The following is a 16007-nucleotide window of genomic DNA, read 5'->3' as shown; positions in this document are numbered from 1 at the left end:
TCTCCAGGGTCATTATAAAATAGATTAAATTAGATAATAACTGTAAAGCATTTAGCACAGTGTCCAGCACATATCAAGTGCTATGTAATAACTAGCTACTGTTGTTATTATCTACTTGAATGGCTGCTGGATTCACTAGATTAGAAACAATCCACAACATCTAGCTCAGTATCAGGGATTTCTTAGATACTCCTTTGAGATTTGTGCAAAGTTGTCTTTAACACAATTACTTATGATGCTGATTTGAAAGGAATATCTCTCTAACAATGAAATGTACCCTGTGGACATGTGACATTTATCCATTTCCCTACAGATTTCCTTTCTTGAACTAACTAGATCTCAACTTTAACAAAGGTAACCACCAGGAAAACACTGACCAAGTTGGAATCCAAATTTAGAAACAAATGTAGATCTCATTATTTAAATGAGGTAAACACATAATGCTATCCCTGATTCCAGATGAGCAGGTTTTGAAAGCTAAAGAGGAAAGAGAAGTAATCAGGGTTTTTTAAGCTGAAAAGAAGTTCAACTGATGACATAATGCTTGACAGAAAAATTTCACACAAAGGTAGTAAGCCAGTCCTGCTGAGAGATGCACAGAGCTGGTCAACAGAAATGACACTTTATCTAAATGAAATTTCAGCTAAGAACTAAGCTTTATGTCATTCCATTTAGTGCATATTCTTGCAATCAGGCTTTCCTTCTAGGGCCTCAATAGAAATTATCAGCTCAAAGGTCTCCAAGGCTTTTCCCAAGTCTAATGGTCATTTATTTTCTCATCTTCCTCAAGTTTTCCCGCAGAACCTAAAGCAGCTGCAACCCTTAATTACACAAAGTACTCTCACTTCAATACTAAAATAAGGCAACACCCTGATAAATATGGTCTCAAGTCCTTCAGCAACATTCCTAAATGTTCTCCTTCCTTTTATATTGATTCCTTTGGGGATCAAATCCTAGTTATGAAAGCAGTCTTGGCATTTTATCTACTATATTTGAGGCCATCTGATAAATCTACCTATCCATTGCTGACCTCACTTCCATACTATCGTTTGCTTTGCCCAACTGATGGCAAGACCTTCTACTTTAAAATGTGTAGAGCCAAGAAGAAAGCACATAGTTATTCCTCCAAAGCCTACTGAATCAAATACATTCACCACCCTTACAGCTAGCAGCAAGACTTCGCATCACACACATCCCATTAGTCACTAAATAATGACAATTTTGCCCTTTCTCATATCCGTCCCATGATTATTGAAACCAATGCTGCTTGTCTCAACTACTTCCTGATCATTTCAGACCTGGTCAGCACCATACAGAGAAAAGAACACAGATTCCAGGGTCAGAGAACTCGTTTCAACTCTGCTGTTCCCCATGCAACTGGGCAAATAAATCCTTCCCTCAAGGCTTCAGTTAACTCATCTGCACAAATGAGAATTGTACTGTCTCCAATGCCCCACAAAGTTCTAAAACTTATAATTCTGGCCTCCCTGCTTGTATCTTAAATTCCCTTTTCTATAATCTTCAGGGAATCCTTTCCCTGCCAATACTGGTTCCCTTCTTTCCAAGATTTGGACTTGTAATTCACTTGGCATGCCAGTATACAATCTATCCTAGAGCCTTGCCTCCTTAGACAGTGTAAGCTCCGTAGTCCAGAAGATGTTTCATTTTACCTTTAAATGCCTAGGGCATCATCTGGAGGCACTTCATCCCGCTTCTTGACACACTGCTCACACCTCACTTCCAAGTAAGCTACTATTTCTCTTATTCTAGTCAAGTTACACTGTTCCCTGTTCTCTACATTCACTACTTAGCTGATCTTGAGCTCTTCCACACAATCCCTCATCACATTACAACCAGCCTTTATTCTTGCCCAAAATCTCTAATATGCACCTCAAAGCTCACCTTTGCCAAAGAATCTTTTCAAGAAGGCAAAAGAATAAGGCAGCACTTTTTGCAGAGTAAATGACATATTTTGCAAGCAAGCTGTGAATCCAATTTTAAGCACATAACTAGGATGGTGACAGGAACTGATGCCAAGTACTGAGAAGTAAAAGTTTTACACATTTTAATTGCTATTTTACACTATGACTGAGCTTAAATGCCTAATAAAGTTTATATCTACCTCAAATACTTTCAGTTGTGGAATAATTTCTTCCAGCAGATGAATATCTTTGGAGATCCTGGCCTTTAGCCTGTTCCATTTTTCTTGAACATTCTCATATTCCTGCTGGTATTTATTTTTTATATCATGGGGGGAATATTGCTCCAGAGTCTTTGTTTCTGCTTCCAGTTTATCCAATGAAGGCTTCTGACCCTCAAGTACTTCTTCAAGAACCTAAATAGAGAATTCAAAGATTCTGATTATTTTTAGCTCTCTGTTTTTATACATGTATTGGTAAGTAAAAAAAAATGTAGGTTTTCTCTAGATATTTGGTCAAAAAATAAAACCAAGAAATGATAAACTAATTTAAAAAAAAAGAACACAACAAAATTCCTTGTCCAAAGTGCAGTCCTAGATGCCAAGCATCCTAAGACAAAGAGAATAATAGTCCTAACACGTACCTTCTACTGAAGGTACACAGATAAGGAATTTTAAAAGGTAAAGAGCGCCAGCAGCCAGAGGTTTTGCACAGGAAGACATATCAAAGCTGGACCTTGAAGAAAACTACTGATTATAAGATAAAGAAGCAAAGATGGGAATGCATTAAGGCGGTAACGGAGAGTCACTATGAAAGCACTGAACTGGAAATGGTATACAGCAGAGGTCTTGAAATGCCAAACTGAGTTTTTATTTTCCCTAAAAAGCAAAAGGGGAACCACTGAATACTTTTCAGAGAGAGGAGTGGCATGGTCAAACTTGTGTTTTAGGAATATTAATTTGATGGCTGTGTGAAAGAAAAAGTGGACAGGTGAAGAGTTAGAAAGAGGCAGACCAAAAAGGAGGGCATTGAAAAATTGAAGAAAAGCAGAGAAGAGGGTCTGCACCAGAGTAGCAGACCTGAGAGTAAAATGTAAGAACGGTGGGGAGGGAAAATGAATGAGTTATGGTAAAAGAACAGATTGGCTGAGTGATGGAGAAAGGGGATTCAAAGAAAATTCTTTAATTATAAATGAGGGCAATATTAAGGATTGAAAGGATAAAACCCTCAGTATAGTCTAGTACAGGAGTGGGGAACCTGCAGCCTCAATGCCACATGTAGCCTAGAAGAAAAAAAGGATTCATTTTGTAGTACACAGGAGACTTTCAAGTGTAGATATTAAGCAAGCTATAGGCATTATGGTACTAGATTTCAAGACAGAAATTAAGGTTGGCTATATGGATTTAGAAATTATCTGCATGGAGATGATAATTGAATTTGTGGAAGCTAATAAAATCACTATGTAGAAGACAGGAGAAAGGAGAAGGAGAGGGAAGGGGTGGGAGGAGAGGAGTGCAAAGCAGTGCTTTGAGGAATAACCACATTTAATGGGTAGTAGGGAGATAATTATCCAGAAAATGGCACTAAGAAGTAGCCATCCTGGCAGAAGAATAATGTCAAGGTATGAGCCAATGTGGCACTAAGCAAGAAAAAGAGGGTCCTTCGAATCAAAAGCCCAGGATTCGAATCACAATTCTTCCAATTAATCATCCATATGATGTTAGACAAGTTACTTAACTTCTTGACTTCAGTTATTCATTTGTAAATAAAGGTAATAGTTATATTTATTATGTTTATAATTTGTTTTCATTCCTTATATAAATAAATATATATTAGTAAATAAAAGATTGGACTAGATTAGTTCAGGGGTCCCTCTTGGGTTCTAAGTCACTATCCTAGGGATGTCATGGAGGAAGCAGTATCTTGGGAGAAGGGAATAGTCACCAGTATCCAAAGTTACCAGGAAGACAATGAAGCTTAGTATAAAGAAAAAGACACTGGAGTGAGAAATTTACAGATCATTGTCATTCTAGAGAGAGCAGTTTCAATTGAGTGATGTGGCTGGAATCAAAAATGGAGTCACAGGTGAGTGAGGTGTAAAGACTTTGAGCCAATAAATACGAAGTGACAGTTTGAGAAGTCGGTTGTAAAAGGGAGAAGAAATGCAGAAGATCCCAAAAGTCTCAGTGTATTTTTAAGCTTCATAAACTTGAGAAGTGTAAATACTGCAAACTGATTTTGTTTTACAAAAAACTAATTGAAAGAATATTTAGATTTGTTAAATGTTGATATTTTAAATTAAAATTCAATATAACCTATTTCTTCTGCTCTATTGTTGTTCAGTTATGTCTGACTCTTTGTAACCCCATGAACCAGCTGTCCATGGGGTTTGCTTGGCAAAGAGACTGGAGTGGTTTGCCATTTCCTTCTCCAGTTTTACGTAGGCAAAGGTTAAATGACTTGCACAGGGTCACACAGCTAGTAAGTGTCTGAAGTCACATTTGAACTCTGATCTCTCTGCTGCACTACCTCACTGCTGCATGTACTGTATGTGGGCAAGGGGAGGTGGGTTGGGGGGGAAGGATGTACATAAACACATCACAATAATCAATTTTTAAACTTTGTAAAAAAAATGTCATTAGCTGTTGTTCAGTAATTGAAAGGATTATATTTACAATTGATTGTAGCCTTAAAATCATCCACAGAACAAGTTTATGATGCATACATAACAGTTTTGAAACTACTTAACAAAAAAACACAAAAAAAATCTAATGGAGATAGATCAGTTGACTAAGGTGGCCAAGAAAAAGGACTTCTTGAGCCACTAGAGAAAGTATCATCCAGAAAATTAAAATAAAATGCAAACTGTTATTCAAAATTCACAAAGCAAGATAAGTATAAAAGAAATCATATCATTAAACTTCCCAATCTTTTCTGAAGTTAGCATAAAATTTATATTTCTGAAATTATTAAAGCTTAAGCTGCACTAAGACTTTGGGGATATGGATGTAAAGGTTAATATTAATCTATCGACTTAAGTAAGATCTTCAAAACACTCAACACCTACTCTTACATTTGATCCTCAAAAATTTTATTTTATTTTATTTTTTTCAAAAAATTGAAAACTGCTCTAACATTCCAGAATTCGAGGCCAAAAGAGAAATTGAAAGAATCCACTGATCCTCTCCTCTTCAACAATTCTATAAGTAAAACACTACAAGAAGCATTATCCCAAATTTATAGATAACTAAGTGTAAGAGAGGTTATATGATTTGACTCATGCTCACAAAACTATCAAGTGATGACATGTTTTTTCTAATGCCAGTTCTGGTACTCACTACACTACAACTAATGAGTTCTTCTTTTGAAAGATAATCCTGAAAAGAGCACTAACATTTTTAAAAAATAAAGAGCAAGTAAATAACATAAAGTTAATGGTGGCTCTATTAAAAAACACAAATTATAGTTCTCTTTGTAACTAAGGTCACAGGTTCAGTGGATAACTAAAAAAAATTAAGATCCAAAGGTCAAAAGACTAATAAAAAAAAAGCAAAGCATAAAAAAATGCATTTCAAATTACTTCATAATTTTTAAAATAATAAAAATGAACTCTAATAAAGAAAGACTCTAACAAAAATATAATAAAAATAAGACCTAACGCAGTCTTACCATTTTCTCCTGTAAGGCCTTCTCAACTTTTGAAAGGTCACTCAAGGTATTCAGAGAAATATGAACCTTATTTTCTGATTCATTTAGCACATCCTTCACTGTCTTCAGTGTCTGTAAGTAGTCATCTCCAGGTTGGCTCTTCAGATCTGTGTATTTTAGAAAAACTTAATTCAAGCAAATATTAGAAAGTCAGTACTCTTTCATTTTGTATTGACTAGGCAGATATTTACCCTCCACGTGAAATGTTCTAGTTAAAACTAGCACAGTGTGGAAATTAAAAATATGCATACTGCTTTAAGCCTGACATCATAGTTTCAGGACTATTATAGTTGAGGTCCCCCATATTAATTCACCTTTCTTTCCTACATTCGTTGTGATGAAAGATCTCCATAATGACGAACTTGTACTGATTTCTTTTCTCTTAGTCTAAGACTTCCCTTTTCTCTTCCCTCCCACTCATAATAAAACTACAACCTTTAAAGCACAAGTATAAATATCTACCAAAATTCTCACTGCTCTCAGTCATGTGGACAAACTGTCACCTATCATGAACCATTCTCAAATTCCTTACTCCCGATTACTATCAGCCAATTTTGCAAGTCAATTCTATAGAATAATGAATAATGACATCTATTCTAATGTTAGCCTTAAAAATGTCTGAGGTATCCATTTAATTATGTTCTTAAAAAAAAATGAACCAACAATACTTTGAGTATTGTTTTAAAACATAAGAAGGAGCAGCCAATAAGCAGCACAGGTTAAGAAATTAAATACTGAACCTTGCCCACTGGCACCAAAGCCTACTTTGCAAGTGTGAGCTGAGAAAAAAGAGCTGTCTGCAGATCACTTCCCTGACCACTGAAATTCACTGAACAAAAAACCTGGTCTACAACTACAAAACCTTGTCCCTAAGAGAGGAAATGTAATCCATTTGCCAGACATAAACAGCATCCTTCATTTCATCACAAGATCCATCATTACTGCAAGCAAAGAACATTATCAAACCAGCACAAGATTGCCAACATCTGGACCAAAGCAAGGCCTGTGCTGTAAGAGCTTAGGAAATTCCTTTATGCTTGTACTGGAAACAACTAGGGAGAAGTACATCATTCCTTGAGGATATTTTTCTACAACTTGTGTAGTTCAACAGATTTTTGACCTCATCAACATAGATATTCCTTCCATCTGAGCAAAATTAATTCCCCAAAAGCCAACACTAATGATTGGGAGATGGGACAAAAGGGAGATGCAAGGAAGTCTTAAAGAAACATTACTGGATATTCTTAGTATACCTCAAATATAAATACATTCACCTTTTGTCAATGAAAACAAAATTCAAATCAAACAACAAAAAGGATACTAGCAAAGTGAACTTGGTCATAATGACTGGAAGCAACAGAAAGATAACATGCCACTAGCAAACTTTATATAGCAGACCATAGCATAGACAGTCAGAATGGGTTTTTAGACATTTCTTCACCTAATACACACAGATATGCACCTGTGTTCACGCACACACGTGCACACAACACACGCACACAACACACACACACACACACACACACACCAATCCACGACCAGCCTCAGTTTCCTCCTGTTACACTTGTTAGAGGACAAAAATCACATGTAGAAATGGCAAGTACCCCTTCCCAGAAAGGCAACCATGAGAGAAGTGTGCTCTAATGCCAATTAGATGGCCCTAAACCTACCATGGAGTGAAAAGATCTACTCTGTGGACACAGGACCTCATGGAGGCTCCCCAAAGTTAAATGTGTCATTGCTCCAGTAGCCCCTCCAGTGCCTGATAAACCAGAATCTAATTCCATACATCTAACAGATTAATAATAATAAACAATAATGGGGGCTGAGCCAAGATGGCAGAGTAGAAGCAGGGACCAGCTAGAGTTCTCCGTGGAAACCCCTCAAAAACCTATAAAGATGACTAAACAAATTCTAAAGCTTCAGAAGCCACAAAATGACAGACTGAAGCAAATTTCCAGCCCAAGACAATCTGAAAGGTTGACGGGAAGGGTTTATCTCACCTGGCAGGGAGCAAAGTGCATTTCGACATGGCTTGCACCAGCATAGACAGAAGAGGAGCAGGCCTTAAGGGACTGAATTACTGGCAGCTACTGCAGTTTCCAGACTTCTCAAACCACAAATGCCAAAGATAGCTTTGAGGTCAATGGGAAGGGTCTCTCACCTGTCTGAGAATGGTGCATAGTCCAGCCCCAGACTCAGACCTAGGGTGGTGACAGCCACTGCTGAAGCAGAGGCAGTTTCTGGGGCTCCCCACTTAACAAGGAGCTCAAAATTCAAGTGATTGGCTGGGAAAATGACCAAAAAGGGGTTGAAAAGAAACAGACTATAGATTCTTATTTTCTTGGTGAAGAGGAATTTTCTTATGTCATTGGTGACAAAGTAGATCAAAACATACAACACAAAGAAGACAACAAAGCCAAAGCTCCTGCATCCAAAGCCTCAAAGAAAAATATAAATTGGTCTCAGGCGATGGAACAGCTCAAAAAGTATTTTGAAAATCAAGAGAAGGAGAGGAAAAATTGGGAAGAGAAATGAGAGTGATGCAAGAAAATCATGAAAAACAAGCCAATAGCTTGCTAAAGGAAACCAAAAAAATACTGAAGAAAATAACAACTTTAAGGGGTCCAAAAAGTCAGAGGAGAAGAATGCCTTAAAAAAGCAGAATGGGCAAAATGGAAAAAGAGGTCCAAAAGCTCACTGAAGAAAATAATTCCTTAAAAATTAGAATGGAGCCAATGAAAGCTAATGACTTTATGAGAAATCAAGAAATTATAAAACAAAACCAAAAGAATGACAAATAGAAGACAATGTGAAATATCTCATTGGAAAAACAAATGACCTGGGAAATAGATCCTAGAGAGACAATTTAAAAATTATGGGACTACCTGAAAGCCATGATCAAAAAAAGAGCCTAAACATCATCTTTCAAGAAATTATCAAGGAAAACTGCCCTGATAGTCCAACTGAAAGATGATGAGACAACTGTGTGAATGGAGAGAAGAGGGTGGACGCAAGAGATGTAATGGAAGAATCATCACAGTGACTCTAGGGTTGTAAACCTGAGTGATTGGAAGGATAAATGCTTCATGAAAAACAATAAAAATAAGAATAGGAATTGGTTTGGGGACTAATGTGAAAATATGCTTAATGCGAATGTATACATGGAGCCTATATCCGATTGCATGTCATCTCTTGGGGAGGGAGGGAGAGAAAATTTGGAACTCAAAAACTTGTGGAACTGCATGTTGTAAACCGAAAATAAATACATGGATGGATGGATGGATAAATAAATAAAATGAACAATAAGTTGTTTGTTTTTTTTTTTACAGAGGTTGTGACTAGCCCAAAATCACACAGCTAGTAGGTGTTGAATCCATGTTTAAACTCAAATGTTCCTAACTCCAGGTCCTGTGCTCTATCCAGTGCACAATGTAGCTCCCCTAATCCCTCTTAAGCCCCTCTATTGAAGAAAATGCTTGGAGAGGGCAGAAAATCTAAGCAGCCAAAACCATTCTTGAGCCTGCCACTAGAGGTCAGAATGACAGGCTTACGATTTTACCCTACTCTTGGTCCCAGCTAGCTAGCTAGTCATTTCCAGGGAAAATACAATATTTGAGGGGCTGATCAAGCTCCACATTATCCCCCTAAATTTTGAGAATGAGTGTGTATGCTCCACTGAAAAGAGTACTGGATTTGAAGTCTGATAACAGGGTTCATATCTCAGCTCTGATATTTACTATCTCTATGAGGCATCAGTTTCCTTAAACCTCAGGTGTTGGACTACATGATCTTGCAGAATCTGTCCGTTTCTCATTTTATGTTAATTGATACAGTACAACAGTTATTTGTTATTTTATACATTGCTTTACTAAGTGCTTAATATTTTTGAGTTTAAAATTTATACTGAACTCTTTGAGTATATTTGAATAAAATAAAAACTAAGAATAGGACTCCCTACCCATTTCCATCTTCTAGAGAGGGGAGGGGTTGGTATAAAAGCAGCAACATAAGAGTTTGGAAACCACTGCCTCAAAATGTGGGATTTCTTTGTAAAAAATGTATTTTATCTTCAAGTACAGGTATTTGTCTTGACACTGATTATATCTCCTTAAAAGTATCTGGGTTTGTGCTAATTATTTCTTAGCTTATTGTCCTACATTAAGCAAGGCTGATTGATTCATATTGCCTAGACTCTCTGGGCCAAACTTGGGATTGGCTTTAAAAGGCAAGGTTAGGAAGTTTTAGAGTCCTAAATCCCAAATAACTACAGAAATGCAAATTAAAATGATTTTGGGATGCAATCTGGCTAACATGACAGAAGAAGAAAATGACATATGGGAGGGGATGAGGAAAAAGAGGTACATTAATATACTGCTGATGGAGCTGTGAACTGGTTCAAACATTCTTGAGAACAATTTGAAACTATTTCTAAAGGCTAAAAAGTTGTGCATAGCCTTTGATCCAAGCAATAGTACTACCACAGCTGAATCCCAAAAAGAAAAAAGAAAAAAAAGGAAAAGAAATACATGTACAAAATTATCTGTAATAGCTCTTTTTGCAATGGCAAACAATCAGCAGATGATGGATGCACATCCACTTGGAAAAAACTGAACAAGGTGTGGCACATGATTGTGATGGAATACTGGTATGCAATAAGAAATGATTAACAGGATGGTTTCAGAAAAACTGGGGGAGACATATATGAACTAATGCAAAGGGAACTGAGCAGAACTAGAAGAACACTGTACAGGAATATTGCAATAATGATAAATTGAAACAACTTAGCTACTCTAATCAATACGCCAATTCCAAAGGAGTCTTGAAGAAAAATCCTGTACACCTTCAGAGAGACCTGATGAACTCTGAGTGAAGATTAAAGTACATTTTATTCACTTTATTTGGGGGTGGGGTGGGGATGTTTTTGAAACATTGTGAAAATGGAGATCTGTTTCACATGACTCTCTATGTATGTGTGTGTGCATACACATATACCTACGCAATGGATATTATATTTCTTACCTTCTCAATGTTTGTGACAGATCAGGAAGGAGGAAAAGAATTCAGAACTGAAAATAATTTTTTAATTCAATTAAAGGAATGAGAAAGAGAGTGAGAGACAGAGAGACAGAACTAGAACAACAAGAGGAGACAGATTGGCTTTCAAGGCTAAAATAATTTCAACACCAAAATTAACCAGGAATGGAATATATAGGTTCTTGTGGGCAGTGGGTCTTGTCAGACTAGTCATCTAAGCCTTGGGTTCCTTCAAGTCCCTGCTAAAATTCCACCTTCTAAAAGCAGCCTTTTCCAGTACTCCTTAATTCCAGTGCATTCCCTCTATTGATTATCTCCAATTTATCCAGGATAGACCTCATTTATATATAGTTTTTAACATGTCCCAGCCATCAGACTGGGAGCTCCTTGATAGCAGAGACTGACATTTGTTTTTCTTTATATCTCCAGCTCATAGCATGGTGCCTAGCACACAGTAGGTGCTTAATAAATGTTTGTTGATTGAGGAAAGGAAAAGTGTCTTGACTATTTAGGGGCTTGGGTAGAAACCTTTGCATTTTCTTCTGGAAATAAACAAAACCTAGCCTATTTTCAGTGCTGTGTTTGCTATCTGACATGCTTGCATGGGAGATGATGGCTCCTCACTTTTTAAGAGGAAAATTCAATAGGATTTAGTCCCAGGGGAGGACCTCAGGTTTGTAAATCAACCAAATAGTAGGACAAGTAAGATACCCCCAAGACCAAACCTAATAAGAATAAACTCAGAATTTAGATTCTGATTGCTGAGTGAAAAGTTTAAAATGTTAAGCAACTAAAAGAAAAAGATTAATGCTGATATACAAAGATATCACTAGGTAAAAAAAAAAAACTCCACTATTATCAAAAAAGAGGTGGAAAATAACAAATGATCAAAATTCCCTAGTAAATATTTCAGTAATATAATCAAATCCAAGATTCTTAAGTAACTCCTTAAAAATGATCTAGCCATAACTTCATTTTCCCACAGAATTATCTGAATTATCCTAATTCCTAAGTCAGGCATTAAGATCAAGAGCAATGAAGAAACACATTCTGAAGGGGTTGAGGAAGGCGAGATTTCCAGGAAGTCTGGTGTCTGATACATAGAAGGAGGCACTAAAGAAAGATTAGTAATGAGAACAAGGCCAAAGGCCCAAAGGCTGCTAAACCATGAAAGCAAACTGTAGATAAAAAATGAAAAAGGACAGAATACGGAATGATTTACCTTTCTCCAACTGTCGCTGACATTCCTCCAAATTCTGTTGCACAGATTTGTAGTGATCTATAAAGCTCTCCAGACTCTTCTGAATAAAGCTTGGAGCAGAAGGCTGAGACATAAGATCCATACAGCTGGAACTCATCATTTCAATTTGAGGGCCAAGACTAAGCAGATGTGTTAGTTCCCACTATGGAATGGAAACACACACATAATGGGAAAACAGGTAAAAGAACCTACACACAAAAAAATGACTTGCACCCATATTAAATGTAAAAGTAAAAAGCTCAGTGAAAATTAGGACAGATTGCAGAATGCATCTATGAGGCAAGGAGGTTATCTACCCACCTGGCAGGAATCCTTCAGGCCTGGACCAAACTGCTGAGTAGTATCTGAAAAGGGAGACTTTTTCACCCATTCTTCCTTTTCCGTGATAGCCTTTTCAAGCTCATCCAAATCTTTAAAGTATGCATTAATATCTTCTTGAAGCTGAATTTTTCTTGAAACATCTTCCAAATGCCATGCCACATCTTTCCATTCTGATAGGACCTTTTCCAAGACATTTTTTACATCATCTGCAGAAAGTCCTTCTATCATAATTTAAAAAAGCACAAACACACACAAGCAAGCATAGTCTTAATTCATCACCAAATTTGTCTCAAAATGTTTTTTAAAACTCTGAATGAGTTTTCTGAATGAAAATCAAGGTAAAAAGTTGATCTTAACCCTAAGGGCATATAGGTGGGTAGGTTTTTGGTTGTTTTTTTTTAAAAGCACTGCAAGTTAGAATGTTTAAAGAACATTTTTTAAACCTTTTACCAAAGTAAAATATTTCAAGAAAAAAAATCTCATGTCGTAAAAAGACAAAATTACACAATGTTCTGGCTATGTACTAAATTGGGTAGTAAAAGCTTGAAGATTCTACAAACATATATATATATACATATATATATACATATGTATGTGCATATATACACATATACATAAATTAGATTATACCATTATTAAATTATCTATACAATTATCTCCCCCTCCACTTTATTCTTCTATCACGACTAAATTAATTCCACTGTTTCTGAAAACAAATATCATTGCGATCCCCCATGATGTTGACCACCATCCCTATGACTTTCTAAAACAAAACAAAAACAAAACAAACAAATAAAACCACCTCTCCTTGGCTACCACATCCTTAAATGACTTTTCTTTCCCTGTTAGTCTGTAAGCTCCTTGTTGGCAGGGAGTATCTTACTTTTGACATTTGTGTTCTCGGTGCTTAGCACCCTGACTGCAAGAATTTAATAAATTCCTTGTCACTCATTCATTCACCATCTGATCAAGGAATCTCAGAGTTTGAAGGCACCATAGCGGTCATCCAGTCAAGGCTATTCATTTGAGAGAGAAGTGGTTTGTGCAGTAGAAGGCACAGCAGTAGCACTAATATTAGTAGCAGCTAGCACTTATATAGCATGGACTGTGTGTCAAATACTGAGCTAAGCACTTCAAAGATATCTCAATTAATGCACCTAACCACCCTCGGAAGTAAAAACTATTATTCTCCTCATTTTACAGATGAGGAAATTAAGACAAATAGAGTTGAAGTGACTTGCCCAGGGACACACAGCTAGACAGCTAGGAAGTGTCAGAGGCTGTATTTGAACCCAGGACTCCATCCACTGTGTCACGTAGCTGCCCTTAAGGTGACAGAGCTGATCAGTAATAGTAATTAAGGTTTATAAAACATTTTGGTTACATCATCTAATTTGATCCTCATAGTAATTTGGAGAGGGAATTATTATTTCTATACTCCTTTTACAAACTAATGCTCCAGAGATAATAAAGTGATTTGCCTAGGGCCATATACAAATTAGGTGTCCTAGGAGAGGTCTGAAGCTGAGTCACCTTGACTCCAAGTCCAGCAGTCATTCTACCATGCTCACTGTCTAGTAGATAAGCAAAGATTGACACTCTGGCCTCCTAACTGCAAGTCCAATTGGACTTTTTAATTTTAGTGCCTTCACTATATTATTTCTAATCTATCTTGTATATAGCTTAGTATTTCTAGCACTTAGCACAGTGCTAGGCACACAATAGTTAGTTGATAAAGGTTTATTGAGTGATCATCATCAGTCTCACTTAAGACTGTCCATTAAGAAATGATATCCCAAATTTACAGATTAACTGGAAGTATTAGTTCACATATTATGTACTTAAAAAAACATAAGCCACTGAGCACTAAATCTGTTTCTTAATGACTTTGAAGGTCAAGATCCTCTCAAAAATTATTATAAAAAGTAGATGTACTGAATTAGAAAGAAATCACTATGCTCTAAAGACACCAAACATCTTCAGAGGAATGGTATGAAGTGTGCGCTGTTCGGCTAAGTGGGTGGATGAACAATTCTGCCTTGCACACTTGTGAATAAATGCCAGGGAGGAAAATCAGAGCTGTTTAAAAAAGAAGAAAAAAAAGTCATGTGCCTGACAAAAAGTCACTAACACCCTTTCCTTGCTACATAACTGTACCCACTGAATAACTGAAATAACACATCACATAAAGGCATGTAATTTGAAGATACTATGGATTTAATATGCCATATTGTCTTATATTATATGACCTACAAGTATCATGTGTGTATGTATGTATGTATGTATGCGTACATGGTGTGTGTGTGACTCCAGGAAATCATGATCTTACATTTCAAATAGTTATTATTAAAGTTCACCTCTCTGTACCAAGGTGATGAAGAAAGCAAAGATTTATAAAATCAAATAATCTATAGACTTTGTAACTTTCGCCACATTTCCACAACTAACATTTCATCAGAACAGTGAGAAATATCCAAATGAACATCATTGCCAGCTTCATCTCCATACAAGTTATGGATAAAAGTACATCAGCTATATACTTATAGGCATATCACTTTTATTTCAAGCATACTCACAAATATAAAATGAACCAGTAACAACTGTAATCTCACTGACGTAAATATTCCATTCAACAATGCCAATCACAACCCACCTAAATTAGAGGCAACTACGTAGGACAGTAGATAGAGTTTTGGCCCTGCTGTTGGGAGATGAGTTCAAATCTGAACCCAGATATTTACTAAATGTGTGACCCTGGGCAAGTCACTTTCTCTGTTTGCTTAGATATCTGAAACTATAAAATTTTCCATAGTTGCTGGTGAAGATCAAATGAGACAATATTTGTAAAACGCTTAGTAAGTGCCTAGCATATAGTTTTGTTGCTGTTCAGTTGCTTTTCAGTTCTGTCCAATTCTTCACAACCCCATTTGGGGTTTTCTTGGCAAAGACAGTGGAATGGTTTGTCATTTCCTTCTCCAGCTCATTTGACAGATGAGGAAACGGAAGTAAACAGGGTTAAGTAACTTGCTCAGAATCGTACAGCTAGCATCTGTGGCCAAATTTGAACACAGGTCTTCCTGATTCCAGGTTCAGACCTCTATCCTGAGCCATCTAGCTGCCAAGAAAAGATAGAAACTCTCAAAGTTGGAGGGGCCACATGAATACCACGTTCACTTTATTATACTAAGATGGGTCCTCCTGATTCCAGGGGCTCCATCCACTGTGCACATAGCTGGCATATGATTAGCACTATATAAATGTTAGTTATCATGCCTGTCTTTTCACAGGTGATTTACCATGTCTACAACACACCCAACTCTGCAGACCTCACCTCTGTACTATAAAGGTTCCAAGAACAGCTCAGATAAAACCTCTCATCCAACAACTTTCCTGATCACCTGCAGTTGCAAACACTCTATCCCCCTTGACTTTTTTGTTACTTTGCGTCAAGAAAAAGTTTTGTTACTTTTTGTTACTTTATGTCAATTATGTACTAATTAATCTCTGCATATGTTATATTCCCTCAAGAGAAAGTAAGTTCTTTGAAGGTAAGGGGCTATTTCATTTTTTATTTTGTATCCCCAGAACCTAGCACTGTGTCTTTAACCTATACATGACTGTTACCTAAGTGTTTGCTGAAATGAATTGAAGATGTAGCAAAAGGGACATTATAATATACTAATGTGGCTAAACTGGCATTTTCTCCCAAGTACTCATAAATTCTAAGGGGGCAAGTTTACCTTCATTTTAGAAAGTTTTCC

The 16007-nt window shown here is 36.7% G+C and overlaps 1 protein-coding gene across 17 annotated transcripts in view; it reads right to left on the bottom strand.

Moving 5' to 3' along the window:
• Positions 1–16007, bottom strand: part of LOC140526901 (utrophin-like) — a 558532-nt gene that overhangs the window by 326186 nt on the left and 216339 nt on the right. For 16 of the 17 annotated variants that reach the window (XR_011974583.1, XM_072643530.1, XM_072643537.1 and 13 more), the window contains 4 exons: positions 12226–12467; positions 11887–12067; positions 5589–5734; positions 2123–2335 (listed from right to left, as the gene is read on the bottom strand). Coding sequence is in view for 16 of the 17 variants with exons in the window: in XM_072643530.1 (XP_072499631.1) it covers positions 2123–2335; positions 5589–5734; positions 11887–12067; positions 12226–12467 (782 nt within the window). In the remaining variant the exon portion in view is untranslated. The remainder of the gene's footprint in view (positions 1–2122; positions 2336–5588; positions 5735–11886; positions 12068–12225; positions 12468–16007) is intronic. The other variant, XM_072643533.1, reaches the window with a different exon arrangement.

The sequence above is a fragment of the Notamacropus eugenii genome, chromosome 2 (assembly GCF_028372415.1).
Source record: "Notamacropus eugenii isolate mMacEug1 chromosome 2, mMacEug1.pri_v2, whole genome shotgun sequence".
Classification (NCBI taxonomy): Eukaryota; Metazoa; Chordata; class Mammalia; order Diprotodontia; family Macropodidae; genus Notamacropus; species Notamacropus eugenii.
This window is presented reverse-complemented; position numbering and strand designations above follow the sequence as displayed.